General features: G+C 40.2%; 3 protein-coding genes across 7 annotated transcripts; 1 reads left to right on the plus strand and 2 right to left on the minus strand.

The window, feature by feature from the left end:
• Window positions 1-127: 127 nt before the first annotated feature.
• On the minus strand, window positions 128-5,863 carry znf653 (zinc finger protein 653). Of its 3 annotated transcripts, XR_008632048.1 has the most exons (11): window positions 5,342-5,863; window positions 5,213-5,256; window positions 4,671-4,991; window positions 3,406-3,812; window positions 2,989-3,166; window positions 2,702-2,780; window positions 2,445-2,553; window positions 2,244-2,358; window positions 1,965-2,070; window positions 1,778-1,877; window positions 1,005-1,020 (listed from the first exon to the last, which is right to left on the minus strand). XR_008632048.1 is itself a non-coding variant. In XM_055152704.1 (10 exons), exons 1-10 carry the CDS (start codon window positions 5,635-5,637, stop codon window positions 843-845), a joined length of 1,827 nt encoding a protein of 608 aa, XP_055008679.1. In that variant the 5' UTR covers window positions 5,638-5,863; the 3' UTR covers window positions 128-842. The 3 variants fall into 3 exon arrangements, 2 of the variants coding, with proteins under 2 accessions (XP_055008679.1, XP_055008680.1); XM_055152704.1 differs by lacking the exon at window positions 1,965-2,070 and having other exon boundaries at window positions 128-1,020; XM_055152705.1 differs by lacking the exons at window positions 1,005-1,020; window positions 1,778-1,877 and having other exon boundaries at window positions 2,018-2,126.
• Window positions 5,864-5,995: 132 nt separating this feature from the next.
• Window positions 5,996-7,874, plus strand: swsap1 (SWIM-type zinc finger 7 associated protein 1). Its single transcript, XM_020937030.2, has 2 exons — window positions 5,996-6,292; window positions 7,143-7,874. Exons 1-2 carry the CDS (start codon window positions 5,996-5,998, stop codon window positions 7,722-7,724), a joined length of 879 nt encoding a protein of 292 aa, XP_020792689.2. The 3' UTR covers window positions 7,725-7,874.
• A 168-nt stretch (window positions 7,875-8,042) lies between these two features.
• epor (erythropoietin receptor) lies at window positions 8,043-12,041 on the minus strand. Of its 3 annotated transcripts, XM_020937983.2 has the most exons (9): window positions 11,759-12,041; window positions 11,554-11,674; window positions 11,093-11,225; window positions 10,788-10,954; window positions 10,559-10,710; window positions 10,328-10,484; window positions 10,161-10,248; window positions 9,993-10,080; window positions 8,043-9,837 (listed from the first exon to the last, which is right to left on the minus strand). In XM_020937983.2, exons 2-9 carry the CDS (start codon window positions 11,576-11,578, stop codon window positions 9,157-9,159), a joined length of 1,491 nt encoding a protein of 496 aa, XP_020793642.1. In that variant the 5' UTR covers window positions 11,579-11,674; window positions 11,759-12,041; the 3' UTR covers window positions 8,043-9,156. The 3 variants fall into 3 exon arrangements, with proteins under 3 accessions (XP_020793642.1, XP_020793634.1, XP_055008681.1); XM_020937975.2 differs by lacking the exon at window positions 11,554-11,674 and having other exon boundaries at window positions 11,759-12,040; XM_055152706.1 differs by lacking the exon at window positions 11,759-12,041 and having other exon boundaries at window positions 11,554-11,752.
• Window positions 12,042-13,883: the final 1,842 nt, after the last annotated feature.

A 13,883-nucleotide genomic window follows, 5' to 3' on the forward strand; every position in this document is an offset into this window, starting at 1 on the left:
ATTGGTGCTTAATCATAGCGGAAATACTGCAGCATAACATAAACAGGTTTTGAAGAGGAAGTCTGTTGTCATAGCTACACTGCCCACTCGTTCACCTGAAATAAACTGATCACAAAAACACAACATGTAAAATCACATACTTTTTATTAACAACAAATAATTGTATTACAAAATAATTTATCTTTTGAAAAAATGTTTAAATACTGAAAACAACAAATACTGTATAAGTAAATACAAATGATATGTATAATAAGCATTTTGCAAAGAAATGAAACAGAAATGGCCTACAAAAGGTCCTTTTGGATAAACATGGGTGCGCAAATATCAAAAATGTCCTTGTTAAAGTCAACAGCAGAGTACAGTTCAGTCTAAAGCCATTAGAGGTAGAAATTGAAGTAAAATAATGCTCCACACTTTTGATTCATTACCCATTTTAGTAAGTTTGCATGGAGTGCTTGTAAATTATTCCTGTTTATAGATAGCTGTGCATTCACTTGCTAATACTACATCTACAACTATAGGGTGTCTAACAGACCAGTAGGGGACAATTTGCACCTTTAAAAAAGTAATAGGCCTAGATTAGATTAGTTTAAGTCACTGAACAAAATACAATAGAACTTCAGTTGTGCAAAACTGAAACAAAATGATTATTATACAAGCACCACATACAACCTAATTAAAAATGTGCTATTTTTTTTGTTCATGCCGCAACATGCTCTGGCTCTAAAAGACAGCAAATGTCCTGCACAGCTGTTCTTTTTGTCCCCTCCGTGATGCCATACTTTTGACCTGTACCTGTGTGTAAACAGCAGTAGCAGCAGCAGCTGTGTGTGTAGTGCATTTCAAGTCAACAGTTTGTCCGGGTGACTTTTCAGCTTGTGGAACTTGACACTTTCCAGTCTCTCAAACCTCTTGTGGCAGAAGTCACATGTGAAGTTGTACTGAGCCTCTGAGGTGTGTTTCTTCATGTGCCAGTTCAGGGAGGCCCTCTGCCGACACTGGTATCCACAGATCTCACACCTAAGAAAAACACAAACAAAATCTGTTGGACAAAATAGTGCAGAAGAAAATACATATGGAGCAAGTGTAAATTCAGTCTGTAAGTCATAACTACACCATCATCTACCTCACTGCTTCTCCAGAGTTTACCTGCTCCTCAGTCTTCATCCCTCACTCTAAATACTCCTCCTCACTGCTCACAGCACGTCCTCCTCATCAACTCAGCGCCCAGACTGCTAAATTTAAACTCCCATTGCAGGTGCAGGGCTGCTTCGGTTTGATTATTGATTGACTGGATAAATGGTTGCATAAATATACATTGTAATTTTTTTATTGGCCTGTACGCCATTGATGATGTCAACCTGTCCAGGGACTGAAGGTGGAAAAGAGCAATTTTGCTATAGCCTGGCACAAACATATGACCTTTGTGTAGCTCAATGTTTTTATGTGCATTGTCCCTGATAAATAAACAAATAAACTAAACCATGCCCCACATCCTCCCTAGCATGCACTCGGACTTTCATCCTCTTGGTCTCACCTTTACCACCTCCAGTGACCAACCCTTGGGGGGAAGACATCTCATTCAATAAAACTACTACTACTTTCTCTTACTTTCTCTTTTCATGTGGCTTTTCTGTGTCTTTTTGAGTCTCTCCACCTTGCAATATAATAACTTTTTTCATTCCAGTTTTGACAGTGATACTTTTATGTTTATTCAATGGACTTGCATACAGGAGTGATGAAGAAGGGTCAGGTAAAGTTAAACCTATATACTTACTGCAGTGGGGTCTCTCCTGTGTGGGTGCGCCTGTGGACCTCTAGATGATTCTTGCGTTTGAATGACTTCCCACACGTCTCACAGGTGAAGTCTCGAACTCCTAGGATTCACAGTTATAGTTTTTAGATTATTCACTTTACTGTAAAAGCAGTCATTTGTGAAATAAAATGAGATTGCTGTGTATTACCTGATACATTTTTGCCAAATCAGAGATGTTCTTAGATAAGAACCATAGGGAAACAATTATGAGACTATCCCTACCAGTTAATTCTCTGTCATGGTTACACAGCAGACTGAGAGAGGGAATTAAGTGGACAGGGCATCAGAGAAGTTCATTCTGAAACATGCTCTTCATTGAATTTGAAACAAGATACATTTCCATTAATAGAAGTTCCCATATCATCTTTAGTTCCTGTTCTAAGTATAATAATAATGATAATGTTACTTTAAATGACTATGAGCTCACCTGAATGGATGATCATGTGCCGATGCAGATGATTGGACAGATAGAACTTCTTCCCACAGCCTGGATGTGGACACACTTTGGTTCGCCCTTTTCTGTGAACTAAGTTGACGTGATTCTACAAAGAGGAAAATACTTTATAGAATAGAACAAAAAGAACAAACCATCAAGCATAAGTGAATGTAAATTACCGGTATGTTTTACCTGAAAGCTGCTGATGGCCACATACACCTGACTGCAGCCCTCGTACGGACAGTGGAACATCTTCAGCATCCCATCTGCCTCGATCACTGGACCACGTCTACTTCTTCTTCTGATTATCATTTTGAAATAATAATTTAACATTTGTTATCATGTATCTATATAAAATAGTAAGTTAAAAAATGTCTAGTTTCTTGTGCTAACTTTTTCATTAAGTGGTCATTATTGAGCAATTAATTTAAACAATGATTGATACAGACCTGCTCCGGTGTAGTTCTCTGTCAGGGCTCATCTCCTGAGGGTCTTCAGCCTTCAGATGAAGCTGTTGGTCACTCAAATCTACATAATATCAGTGGGTTTATAAATGTGAATTGTCAACAAAAGCAACTGTAAAAACAGTGTTTATTTCACAGAGAGGTCAGATTTAGTTCAATGTTGCAGATAGTCCAATAATAATATGGGTAAAGCTCATGAAAAGGATTACGTGTAAATGTTACAGCTTCAGCAACTTGACAATAAATTGCTTTGTTCTTTTTTGCTTTCTCACCAGTTGCAGAATGGTCCTGGAGCATCCTGGTTTTAGTGTCCAGGGGACAGATTTGGTTGTAGGAAACATTTCCAATGACAGTGCATGTGACCTCCTCCATGTTGGTTCCGTTGGTCATGTTAAGTTGAATACCCTCTGATGCTAATGCCTCATAGCTGGGGCCAGTGATGATGATCAACTTCAAGCATAACAAATCAACAAATAATAAATAAAATATTAAAACATTTGAGCTGTCCTTCTTGTCTTATCTGTTTAAAGCATCATCATAGAATCTTCAGCTCTCCTATCTACAGCTCTATGTTTTCATCAGTGTTGCTGTCCTGGCCTAAATCAAATTACAAAGTGTTCTACAATTCTTTTCATCCATTATCCTACATAGGTATTGCTTTCTTTTTGACAGTACATTATTAATTTTACCTGCGACGCTTCAAAAGCACTCCTCTGGTCAGGAATCTCACAGCCGACTATGCTGTGTAGACTCTGAGGGTCATACAGGGTGCTCTGATCCTGTACATGCATTGGTGGAGGCACAGATCCACTCAGTACTGACTCCTCATTTATGCTGTCCACTTTATGCCCCAAAGACACACACTGGAATCCCTCTGGTGTGTCCCTGTGTATTTGCATTTCTCTGTCCTCAGCTGCTCTCAGATCTTCACAGTCGTCCTCAGAATGAAAGGCATCAGGGGACCCCTCCATGTCCCAAACTGGGGTCGGCTCGGTCTCTGTTACGGCCCTGGGTGGATCCGGAGAGGCAGATGGAATCTGTTCTCTGGGGTAAGAGTCGTGTTGAACAGCTGCAACAGGCTCATTTTCTTCCACACCTGAAAAGAGCAAACATCATTATGTTGTTTATTGAGATCACAGGTGTCAAACATAAGGCCCTCCAAGACCTTTAATCTGGCCCTCAGCTGATTTTATACTAAAATATTTCAATTATATTTTCTATTCAAATTTAGTTAATTTTCTGTGGTGTTTATCACAGCAGCGTCTCCAGCGTCTCTGTACGTGGCCCCTCCCACCAGAGCAGCACAAATGAAGACTTGTCTCTTTCCAAACGCTCTTAAAGGACGATCATTTTGACTGTTGACCGTGACAAAAATTGACTTATTCCTATTTACATACAAGTTATTTTTGAAATGTTGTGCTGAAATTGCATTTTTCTTAAAGTTTCAGGTTGTTCATAATATTATAATATTTTGTAAAAGAAAGAGTTCATCAATTAAAAAAGATTTCTGTAATAGATTTGTGTTTCTCTGCACAAATATCTGAACTTATTGCTATTTTTGGGGTTTATATGCCATGAGTTTTCTGATCCGGCCCCTTTGATAAACTGGATACGGCCCCCGGACCAAAATGAGTTTGACACCCCTGATCTAGATGGTCTACAGTTAACTCAACTATATGATAGCGTCAACCAAAATTGTATATTATAATGTGTCATTTAAAACTCCTGGAAATGCACACATTTACTGAACTCTGTAGGTTACATTTTAAACTTTATTCCTGAGGTTGGTAAACAAGATATGAAATGTATAAGAATGTAAATTTTTTTTGTTTGTCCACCCATGTTTTGCTTTTAAATACACACAGAGTAATCTTGTAGTCAGGACAGTGAATTATAGTTTTTTAGATTTGCAATGTGATACTTTATTTCAGAGCAATTTAATAATACACTATACCTTTTGCTTTTCTACGCGTCCGTCTTCGTCTCCTCCTGCCCACAGACCTTTTAACTTTAGTGACTGCTGTTACCGCTGTGCTCTGCGGCTCCCCCTCTGTATGCCCTCCCTCGTCCTGCTCACAGTCACTGGCCTCAGCAGACTGTGGGGGGTACAGATACTGAGTGAAGGAGTGACCTGAGTCACACTGCCACAGAGCAACAGTGGGTGAGGCGGGCTGACACTCCAGAGATCTGAGCTCTGGCTCCAGGGGACAGGTCTCACAGTGCTCCTGGTACCAGTGGACAAGGCTCTGCAGGCTGGACACACACCCCCTATTGTCTGAAAAAAAAAAAGGCATCACTGATGTAGAACCTTGGAAACAGTATAGATCATGCTCTGTCTTAATAGCAGGTAAAATAAGAATCTATTGTGGCCCTGGAGAATATATGTGAATTGCTTTATGTTGGTGTGTGTTACTAAAGAGCAATGTGACTTATCAGCTGTCACCACCATTCATGAACTGAAGTAATTGTACATAGCAATTACATGACATGGCCTACCACTTTTTTGATTTGAGGAAATGTCTGTTACTCCAGTCTTCTCCCTAAAAACAGAAATAGATTATAGCAGATACAGGAAACGACCAAACAGACATGTTAAAAGCCACCTTCTTGTGAAGACGCACGTACCCAGAGTGCTTGTCCTGGTCGCTCTCTCCATGGGTAGAGTGAAGCAGGATCAGGTACTCTGCCAGCCCAGCATCACTCAGACTGGTCCTCCGGCGCAGCTCACTCCACACTTTATGCGCTTCCCCGAGGTACACTCTCCTAATGTCATACTTCTTGCGGGATTCATGCCGTCTCCTGGCTCGGTCAGACTCTGTGAGTCTCGGACGCCCTCTGCAGCGCCTGTACACCCCTGTTTCATTCTCCACTTCTGGATCAGAGCCCAGAGGACCCGCTAAATCTGCCCCTGCATGCGCCATTTTGGCTACAGCTGATGTTGTGATTGCGTGACGTAGCGGAAGTCGCGAGCTAAAATGACCCGCACTAAGTTATGATTATCAATATCAGAAAATATTACATTTAACTAAATAATAAAGCCAAGTTGTGGTGAATTAAAAATTTTGTAATAATATCCATTGATGCTTAATGTTTGCGTAAATTAACCTGAATAGGAACTAACAGTACTTGTTGGTTTGCAGGGGATGCAGAAAGGGACACACCAGCGTGCTGTACGTAAACAACCGCGGCAAAATTGCTCCGGACGTGATAATTTGATTAATTAATTAGCAAAAAATAGTAGTAATACTTGATTATGTACGTTATTATAAACTTGACGTTATGGCAGATATTTTAGCCCTCATTTTTAAAACTTTTCCGTCGCGGAGTGAATTAGCAGCGGTGGAGGAAAAGTCGCTCTGTTCTGTAGCTCCAGCCCGCAGTGCGCTGGTGGTGGTGGAGCACCCGGGGGAGCACCCGGGGGAGCACGGCCTGATCCGCTCCGTGCTGCTGCTGGCCGCGGTCACCGCTGCCTCCGAGATAAACCTCAGGGTCATCTTCCTCACCCAGACTCAGATCCAGAGCCTTCCAGTGGCACTGCAGAGGCGGGTCCCCAGTCTGACCCCTGCCGCGCTCAAGGTTGAGGCACAGACATAAGTTACTCAATCTGCTCTATGAAATTCTGTGGTAGAGTGTCCGCCACCTGCTTGCCTCTGCGAAGTTACTGCGTTGCTTAGAATTTCTATGGAAACAAGCAGATAACACCCAAAGCCAAGTTATAAGTGAGATAAGTAGAGAGGCAACCCTGTTCACAATAGGAATACATGCTTTTCAAGGCATTTTAGCAACAGAAACACAAAGCTGAAATTGATTATCTGCAAAATAGATACTGTTAATGTCATACTGTGAAACATTCAGTCAGACCAAATGGCATCTCCATGGAGACAAGCAGTTGGCACACCCTGATCCACTAGAAAATTCATATAGTAAGGTTACACAGCAGAGTTGGGACCAAGTCATTGTTTGAGTCTCAGTTCTTTGACCTCAAGTTCAAATCAAGTCCAAGTTGTCTGCTTTGAGTTTTGAGTCATTTCAAGTCTTTAAATTGAAGCTTAGATTTTTGCTATTTATATATATTTTAAGGTAAATTGCACTTAAAAAAAGAGTTGTAGAAATGTATTTGGTAATTTTTTTAAATTAACTTTTTAAATCGACATGACACTGACAAGATCCTCATTATAGTCAGAATAGAAAGGGTTTCTCAAGTCTTCTCAAGTCACTGGCCTCATGTCTAAGTCGAGTCCCAAGTCTTACTCCATTTTATCAAGTCAATTCTCAAGTTCTAAAAATAGTGACTCAAGTCTGACTTGAGTCCAAGTCACGACTTGCAGGTCCCCACCTCTGCTACACAGGTTTAACTCAACATTTAGGTTTGAATTTTCTAATACAATATTTTTAAATTATTATTTTGTGCTTATTTCCTGCCTAGAAAATCAAGTTTTGCTACCCCCGCACACTGGAGGAGCTGCTTGTTCAGGTGGCAGGTCTTCACGAGTCTCCTCATTCCCCCTCTTCGCTCCCTGCTCTGATCATAGTGGACGGGTTGGAGGGTTACCTGTGTGCCCCAGCCCCCTGCACCTCCAGTGGATTACACACCAGTGAACAGTCCTCTGCAGCCCACCTGTCTGCTCTTCTCTGTGACACTGCCTCCTTTTTCACACAGATGTTGGAGAAGCAAGGGTCTGACAATGCGCCCTGTCGCCTTATCGCTTCTTATCATCTGCAAGGGAACTCTGAGCAGAAGGGTGGGGAGGTCTCAGCTGACCCAGTTTTGGATGTTCTCGATCGGTATTTCCAGTTGAGGTGTACACTGGAAAAGGACAGGAGTTATGAGTCGACATCAGGTGGGCTTCAGCAAGTTTGGAACATTTACCTGTCTCATTTAGGAATGACAAAGACTTTTTGTAAGAAGGAAGGTGTGGAGGGCAAAGAAGAACAGCCTGTTCAGGAGTGGAGACTTCTGCTGTCACCTGATGGACTGATGGAGTTTAAACAGGCTCAAAAACACTGAATTTATAAGTGACTGTTAGTTTAAATGTTATGAATTTTGCTTTTGAAAGTTTTTGATGAAAAACATATGACAAAAAAGACATTTTTACTTTAGAAAATATTTTAAGAGGTTTAGATGTTTAGGTGATTGATTAAATTTATATTTAACTGGTGTATTTGAGCATTTGTTCACACACTCTTAAAAATGTAATAATGAGGAAAATGATGGGTTGTAATTGGTTTAGAAACTCGGAGACCATCGAACTTCTACAGTTCTCAAACACTGATTCATGAACATTTCTGGCCATTTTCATAGTTTTTAATATAAAATTCACATCACTTAAAAAAAAATCACATAGTTTTTATTCACAGTTAGATTTAGGTTCACATCATGTAATTAATTTAATTTTTTAAATGTCCATTCAATGTATGTGAAATCTTAACACAAGTAAATATAATCAATACATGTAATCCACATTTGAGGAACCTCGTTTCCTTCTGTACTGAACAAGGATATGCTGTTTGTGCAGCCTGTGGACTCTGTGTGTGAGTCCTAGCTTATTCTCTTTGAACCTCTTATTTTACAGTTTTAGTTTATAGAAGCTGAACACTGAGCAGCTAAAGCCTTGTTTCTACCAAAAGCATAGTGCACTTGATACAGTGTGAAACAAAAGCTGATATTGCAACTTTTGCAGTTCCAAAAGGTACACTTCAAAAAGTACAGTCTAGCTAAGTTAACATTGCTTGAATTAAGAATGTTTTATCTTGATATGAATAAATTTCACTTGACTAGTAAAATGATCTACCAATGGAACAAGACTTTTTGTACTTAAAATCAGAAAATATATATTTTACATTGAAGATAATAAAAGCAACAAATCTTTGCATTTACAGTGAGAAACAAAATCTTGTGTTGCTTGAATTAAGAAAAACACATGTTCCATTAGTAAATAATTGTACTTGTAAAGTTGAATCTAGTCAAATAAAGTAAAATGCCCTTAATTTAGGTTTTTCACTTACCTAGATATTACTTTTTACAGTGTATATCAGAAAGACCCCTAGAAAATGCTCCAGAATGTATCATGTAGTTCATTGCTTGCTCGAGGCCAATAAGATGAGTACTCATTACAATTATGCCAACTTTGGTTTAATGCAATTTCATATTCTTGATATGTGACAAACTATTTATCACACTAGTAATTCAGTAAAATTGCCAGCAATGTTTGATTTATGGATCTGGATCTAATAAAAACTCTTAAATGTCCCATGATGAAACTAGCATGAACCTTCACTACCGAAATCTGTACAAAAAAGCAGTTTCATCAGTGATATAGTGATGATGCATGTCAAATAATAATAGTGTATGTTGCAAGTGTAGTCACTATGTTGTATAGTAAAATATCCTAATTGACAAGCACCGTATCAGTTGATCTAAACAAGGCCAGTATAGATGCTCAGTAGTTGTCGTGAATGTGGTGTTGCCTGGTCAGAAATGCTCTCCTCAAAGCAATGTCATTTTTGTACTCATGAGTGAATACAGGTACTTTCCCAATATCCTCCAGTCTGTTCATGGGACTGTAGTCCATGGATACCCCGGAGTCTGCCACAGCCATATATGTGTATCCAGGGGGTTTGTGGGCCCAGTCCTGGTTGGAGTACTCAAAACTGGACTGGGACGACAGCTGGCCAGACCCAGAGCCTAAGTCCGAATGAGATTCTGTCTTTTTCCTGGAAGTGAACAGAACCTCCAGAGGTACATTTTCCACTGGGACAACATCTTGCCCGTCCTCACTGTTGTTGTTGTGGCTCAGGGTGACGTAAGTGTCCTGGGACTCCTGTGAGTATGGGACAGGGTGCTGCTGGAGCGCTTGTAGACGCTCCATGAGCCAGTGGTCATGTGACTTGCCCGTCCAGTCCTCACTCTGAGTAGAATCTTCTCTTTGCAGAGGTGGCCTTATGTCCACTTCTGACTTCACCTCCTGAGGCACCCTGCGGGCTTTAGGGGGCAGAGGAGGGCACTGCACCAGGGGGTTCACAGGCAGCTCGGACAGCACCTCGAGAGGTGAGGGGCACTCCTCTGGGTAGAACACGTTTGGGCTTTGCCACACATCTCCATTGGTGTGTCCTAACCACTCCTATCACAAAACAGAAGAATGTATGTGTAACATGAGCATGGAAAGCTGCAATGGCTAGAGCGGGTAAGAAAACAAATGTCTCTAATGGGGGCAGCAAGACTAGCAATTCCAAAATGACAATATTTGAATGAAGTAATAAGACATTGGCATTTTACCTGGAAGTCCCCACCATAAATGGTAAATAAGCCCTGGAACTTGTTTTCTGGAGCTGGAATAATAGGCCAAACTTTTTTGATCAAATATCTGTAAACAGTTAGAAAATAATTCAATATACTGAGATTTGCCTGAACGTTGTTTCAGAAATAGTCGTTAATATTACAGACCTGCGATGGGAGACTAGCATTGTGAGAGACAGCACCAGGAAAATGAATGAGATGATCACACTTAGAGATATGATGAGGGGGTCAAGATCTAGAAAAAAATTAAAAAGTGGTTAAAGCAGCAATATCTATTTAATTGATCTCGTCTTCCTTATGTATCTTCTGTCCACCTGCAGGGGGCGTATCAATGAAGACCGGGTCACTCCATGAGCTCCAGTAGCCGCTGTAGCTGATACCGTCCAGGTTCACACGCACTTGGACCTTGTACTTGGTCGCTGGCTGAAGACCTCTAAGAACCAGCTGTGAAGAAGCATAGGCCACCTCCACCTTCAAAAAACACAATCATCTCATAAAAGCATACATTATGGATTTGTTTGATAAGGCTGGTGGCAATGGCATACCTTCTTGATGTGGCTGTCCATAGGAGTGTAGAAGATCTCGTACATCATGCTATCGTCCATGTACTTTAGGTGAGGAGGAATCCAACTGACGTTGACCTGTCCTGGCTTTGCGCCGTTGCATACGGTCACATTTGCAGGTGGGTCCAATAAAACTACAAAGAGATAGACACCATAAAACTTCCAAAGGTAATGTTATAAAAAGGACAGATGGTGTATTGTTGTAACTTACAGGTTGTCTCAATCAGGAGAGTGCGATTGTGGATGAGCTTTCCATTACGGTTCACTTCAATGTCCATTTGCACAAACAGCTGGGTTTGGTTCAGGTGACAAACGTACAGTTTTCTTCCATTTGTGAGATGGAATACCTTCAGCGGGCAGGTACTGTTGTGCTCATTTCTACAACAGAAAAAGGTTACATAGTGATATGTAAACTTTGACCTAAAGTTATGAGTCTGGGTTTGATTAGAAAATTATGTCAATTTGAGCTAATATGATACAACATATTTTCTAGTGCCATTAAGAGCATGAGCTTACTGGTATCTGTATATGAAGGAGTACTGGTCGATAGAGCCGGCCCTCTCATCCTCCTCCCAGAAGCAAGTAAAATCCTTCCTGCTTTCTGCAAAACATTTGGGGTTTTCTGGCTCCTCATGAAGCAGCATGGACACTAGAGACAGAGAGAACACCATGTCGTCTGTCTTGCATGACGAGTCTTTATAAAATCACATTGCCAGGATCTTAAATGATTTTTAACATGCTTTTACAGCATGCATAAGTCAAAAAACATTTGATTTTTGACACTTTTCAAATCCTCCTAAAATGAGGTGTGATAAAACATGGTTCTACAATGTGTCAATATTTGGCACATCTTTATAGCACTAGTAACCTTTTTTTTTTTTTTAACTATATGTCTCTTTTTTTCTCAATTTCATGTAGTCTGTAACTTTCTGCCATTTAAAATCTATTAATTTAAATTAAAATTACAATAGGCCTACCTGATAAAATAGCTTGGATATCCATCTATCAGGAAATATCTTGTGTCCACCTTGTCGCAAAGCATTGTGAGAGGCATGGTTTGGATGCCCAATAGTTCAATCAACCTAGCATTTTGTAGGCCTAATTGAATACATAAATCAGCAGTATGCAACAGTTTACTTTGGACACCATAAGCCCAAGATGTGTTGCACTTTCAAAACATACCTTTCTTTTCGAAATCGCGTGCTCCCTGGGCTACGTGCGCACCGGCCATGGTGCACAGTATAACGTGAACTGCCAACAGCCGTCTTAAGTAATCATGGGTCATCGTTTATTCCTTTTCGAGAACAAAAACGTGTAGTTTGTCCGTTGTTCTCCCGCATAACTGGACACCGAGCTGCTGTTGATGCGCGTGTCTCCGCTTCTGTATGGGGAGGTTTGTTTTTGCTTAGATATTGTGGATAGCATAACTCTTTTTCGCGCCTGTTGAGGGGTGATAAGGTGATCTTACGGGGGTGTTTACAACTTACAAGTTTAACTGGGACGTACGCTGCAAATGGGCGGGAATCATTCGCTCATTGATGTTGTCAAGTAGCTGCTACGTAAAGGCGCACGCAAAGATGCTCTGTGCGTAAAGGCGCGCGTAACAAGGGCACACAGTTCAATATACGACATTATTAATCTGTGATTTAATGTTTATTTGGGTTGTTAGGTCGATAAAGAAATCAATAAATAGAGACAAAATCAATTAGCACTTCGTGTTGTGTGCAATAGTCAAATAAACCAAAATGCACAGATCGAATATTCAAAGTTTATAAATAAATAACCACAAATAGTATGCGCACCTCTGGCTGAAGTAGAACGGTTTCTTATCTCTATCGCTCACATGCATGTACTCTTCGTTTGGTTGACCATATCAGAGCAGCAGGCGTGAAGTTTCTTCATGAATGATAAGCTACACAGGAGATGTAGAAGCCCATCCCCTCAAATGCAATAGCAGTTCTTCATTACACAGCGAATGGCACAGAGCCGTTCCAAATCAACGTATTGGTTGTGTGTGGAGTTAGAACTTTATAAACTGTCTGCACAAACTATAGGGAGCATGCAGTACTACTACGCTCTTATAATTAGCGGTGTAAGTGTTGTTAAAGGCCCTATATTACGCTAAATTTATCAAAAACATACCTGCAGTTGTGTTTTGTTTCATGCGCGCATGTTTGAGTACCTATTTATTGTTAGTCTGTCTACATCTCCAAAGCTCAAAATGCTCTTTTCCACCTTGTGATGTCATGAAGCAGTAGTTTGTTAAGTTAACAACCTTTTACCTTGTGTTCAATAGAGACTCCACAGCTGAAATTATCCAAATGATTCTAGTGAAAGTGTGTGGAGTTTAAAAACACAATGGAACACTTCTTGTATTAACCACATGATGTCACATGGTGGAACAGTGTTTTCTGATTGAGAGAAGAGCTCAGTCTAAATATGCAGGGTTTGTGTGTTAAACATGTATCTATTAAACAAAACACAATATAATAACATAAAACAAAAAATAGTGTAATATCGGCTCTGCAGGTTAGAATAGTCAGGAATGTGCAGTGCCATTCACAGGAAGGGGAAGATGGGGAAATCCTTATTGATGGAGGATAATGGTGTAGTGGTTTCTCTGGAGATGGAGATAAATATGTGGCGTAATGGTGTGGTGTCAAAAGGAAGCAGGAAAACCATAAATTACTTTTTTTGTGAAGTTCACCACAAGCGAATGGTGTGACAGTTGGTCTGTGCCACTAGACAACATCTTCTTACTGTGGGTTTCAGTTTCACTTAAATCTTATATCATAAAGCCAGCAAATGCATTCATGGTGGCAGATAGGTTGCCAGATTTAAAGGTCCTATATTATGCAAAATTGACTTTAAGCCATGTTATAATACTGTTACCTCTTCACTAACATTCCTGGAGTTGCGTTTTGTTACATTCACAGTAATCCTTTATTTTTAATCTATCTAGATCTCCAAAGCTGTTTTGTTCCACTTTGAGATGTCACGCAGCTGTGGTTATTAAGATACCTTTTACCTTTAGTTCAGTAGAGACGGGCAGTTCCAGGGCTAAAATGATCCAAATGATTCTAGTGAAAGTGTATGAAGTTTAAAACATAGTGGAGGTGGAACAAGGTGGAACAGAGTGTTTTCTGTTTGAGAGAAGAATCAGCCTAAATATGCAGGGTTTGTGTGTTAAACATGTGTGAATAAAACAAAACCCAACTCCAGGTTTGTTTGTGATGAGGAAACAACATCATAGCCGAGATCTGAAAGTAGCGTAGGGCCCTTTAAATAGAACAATGTATTTTTGACA

The sequence above is a fragment of the Boleophthalmus pectinirostris genome, unplaced genomic scaffold, assembly GCF_026225935.1.
Source record: "Boleophthalmus pectinirostris isolate CB_2022bp ecotype Guang Dong unplaced genomic scaffold, ASM2622593v1 HiC_scaffold_17, whole genome shotgun sequence".
NCBI classification, from domain to species: domain Eukaryota; kingdom Metazoa; phylum Chordata; class Actinopteri; order Gobiiformes; family Gobiidae; genus Boleophthalmus; species Boleophthalmus pectinirostris.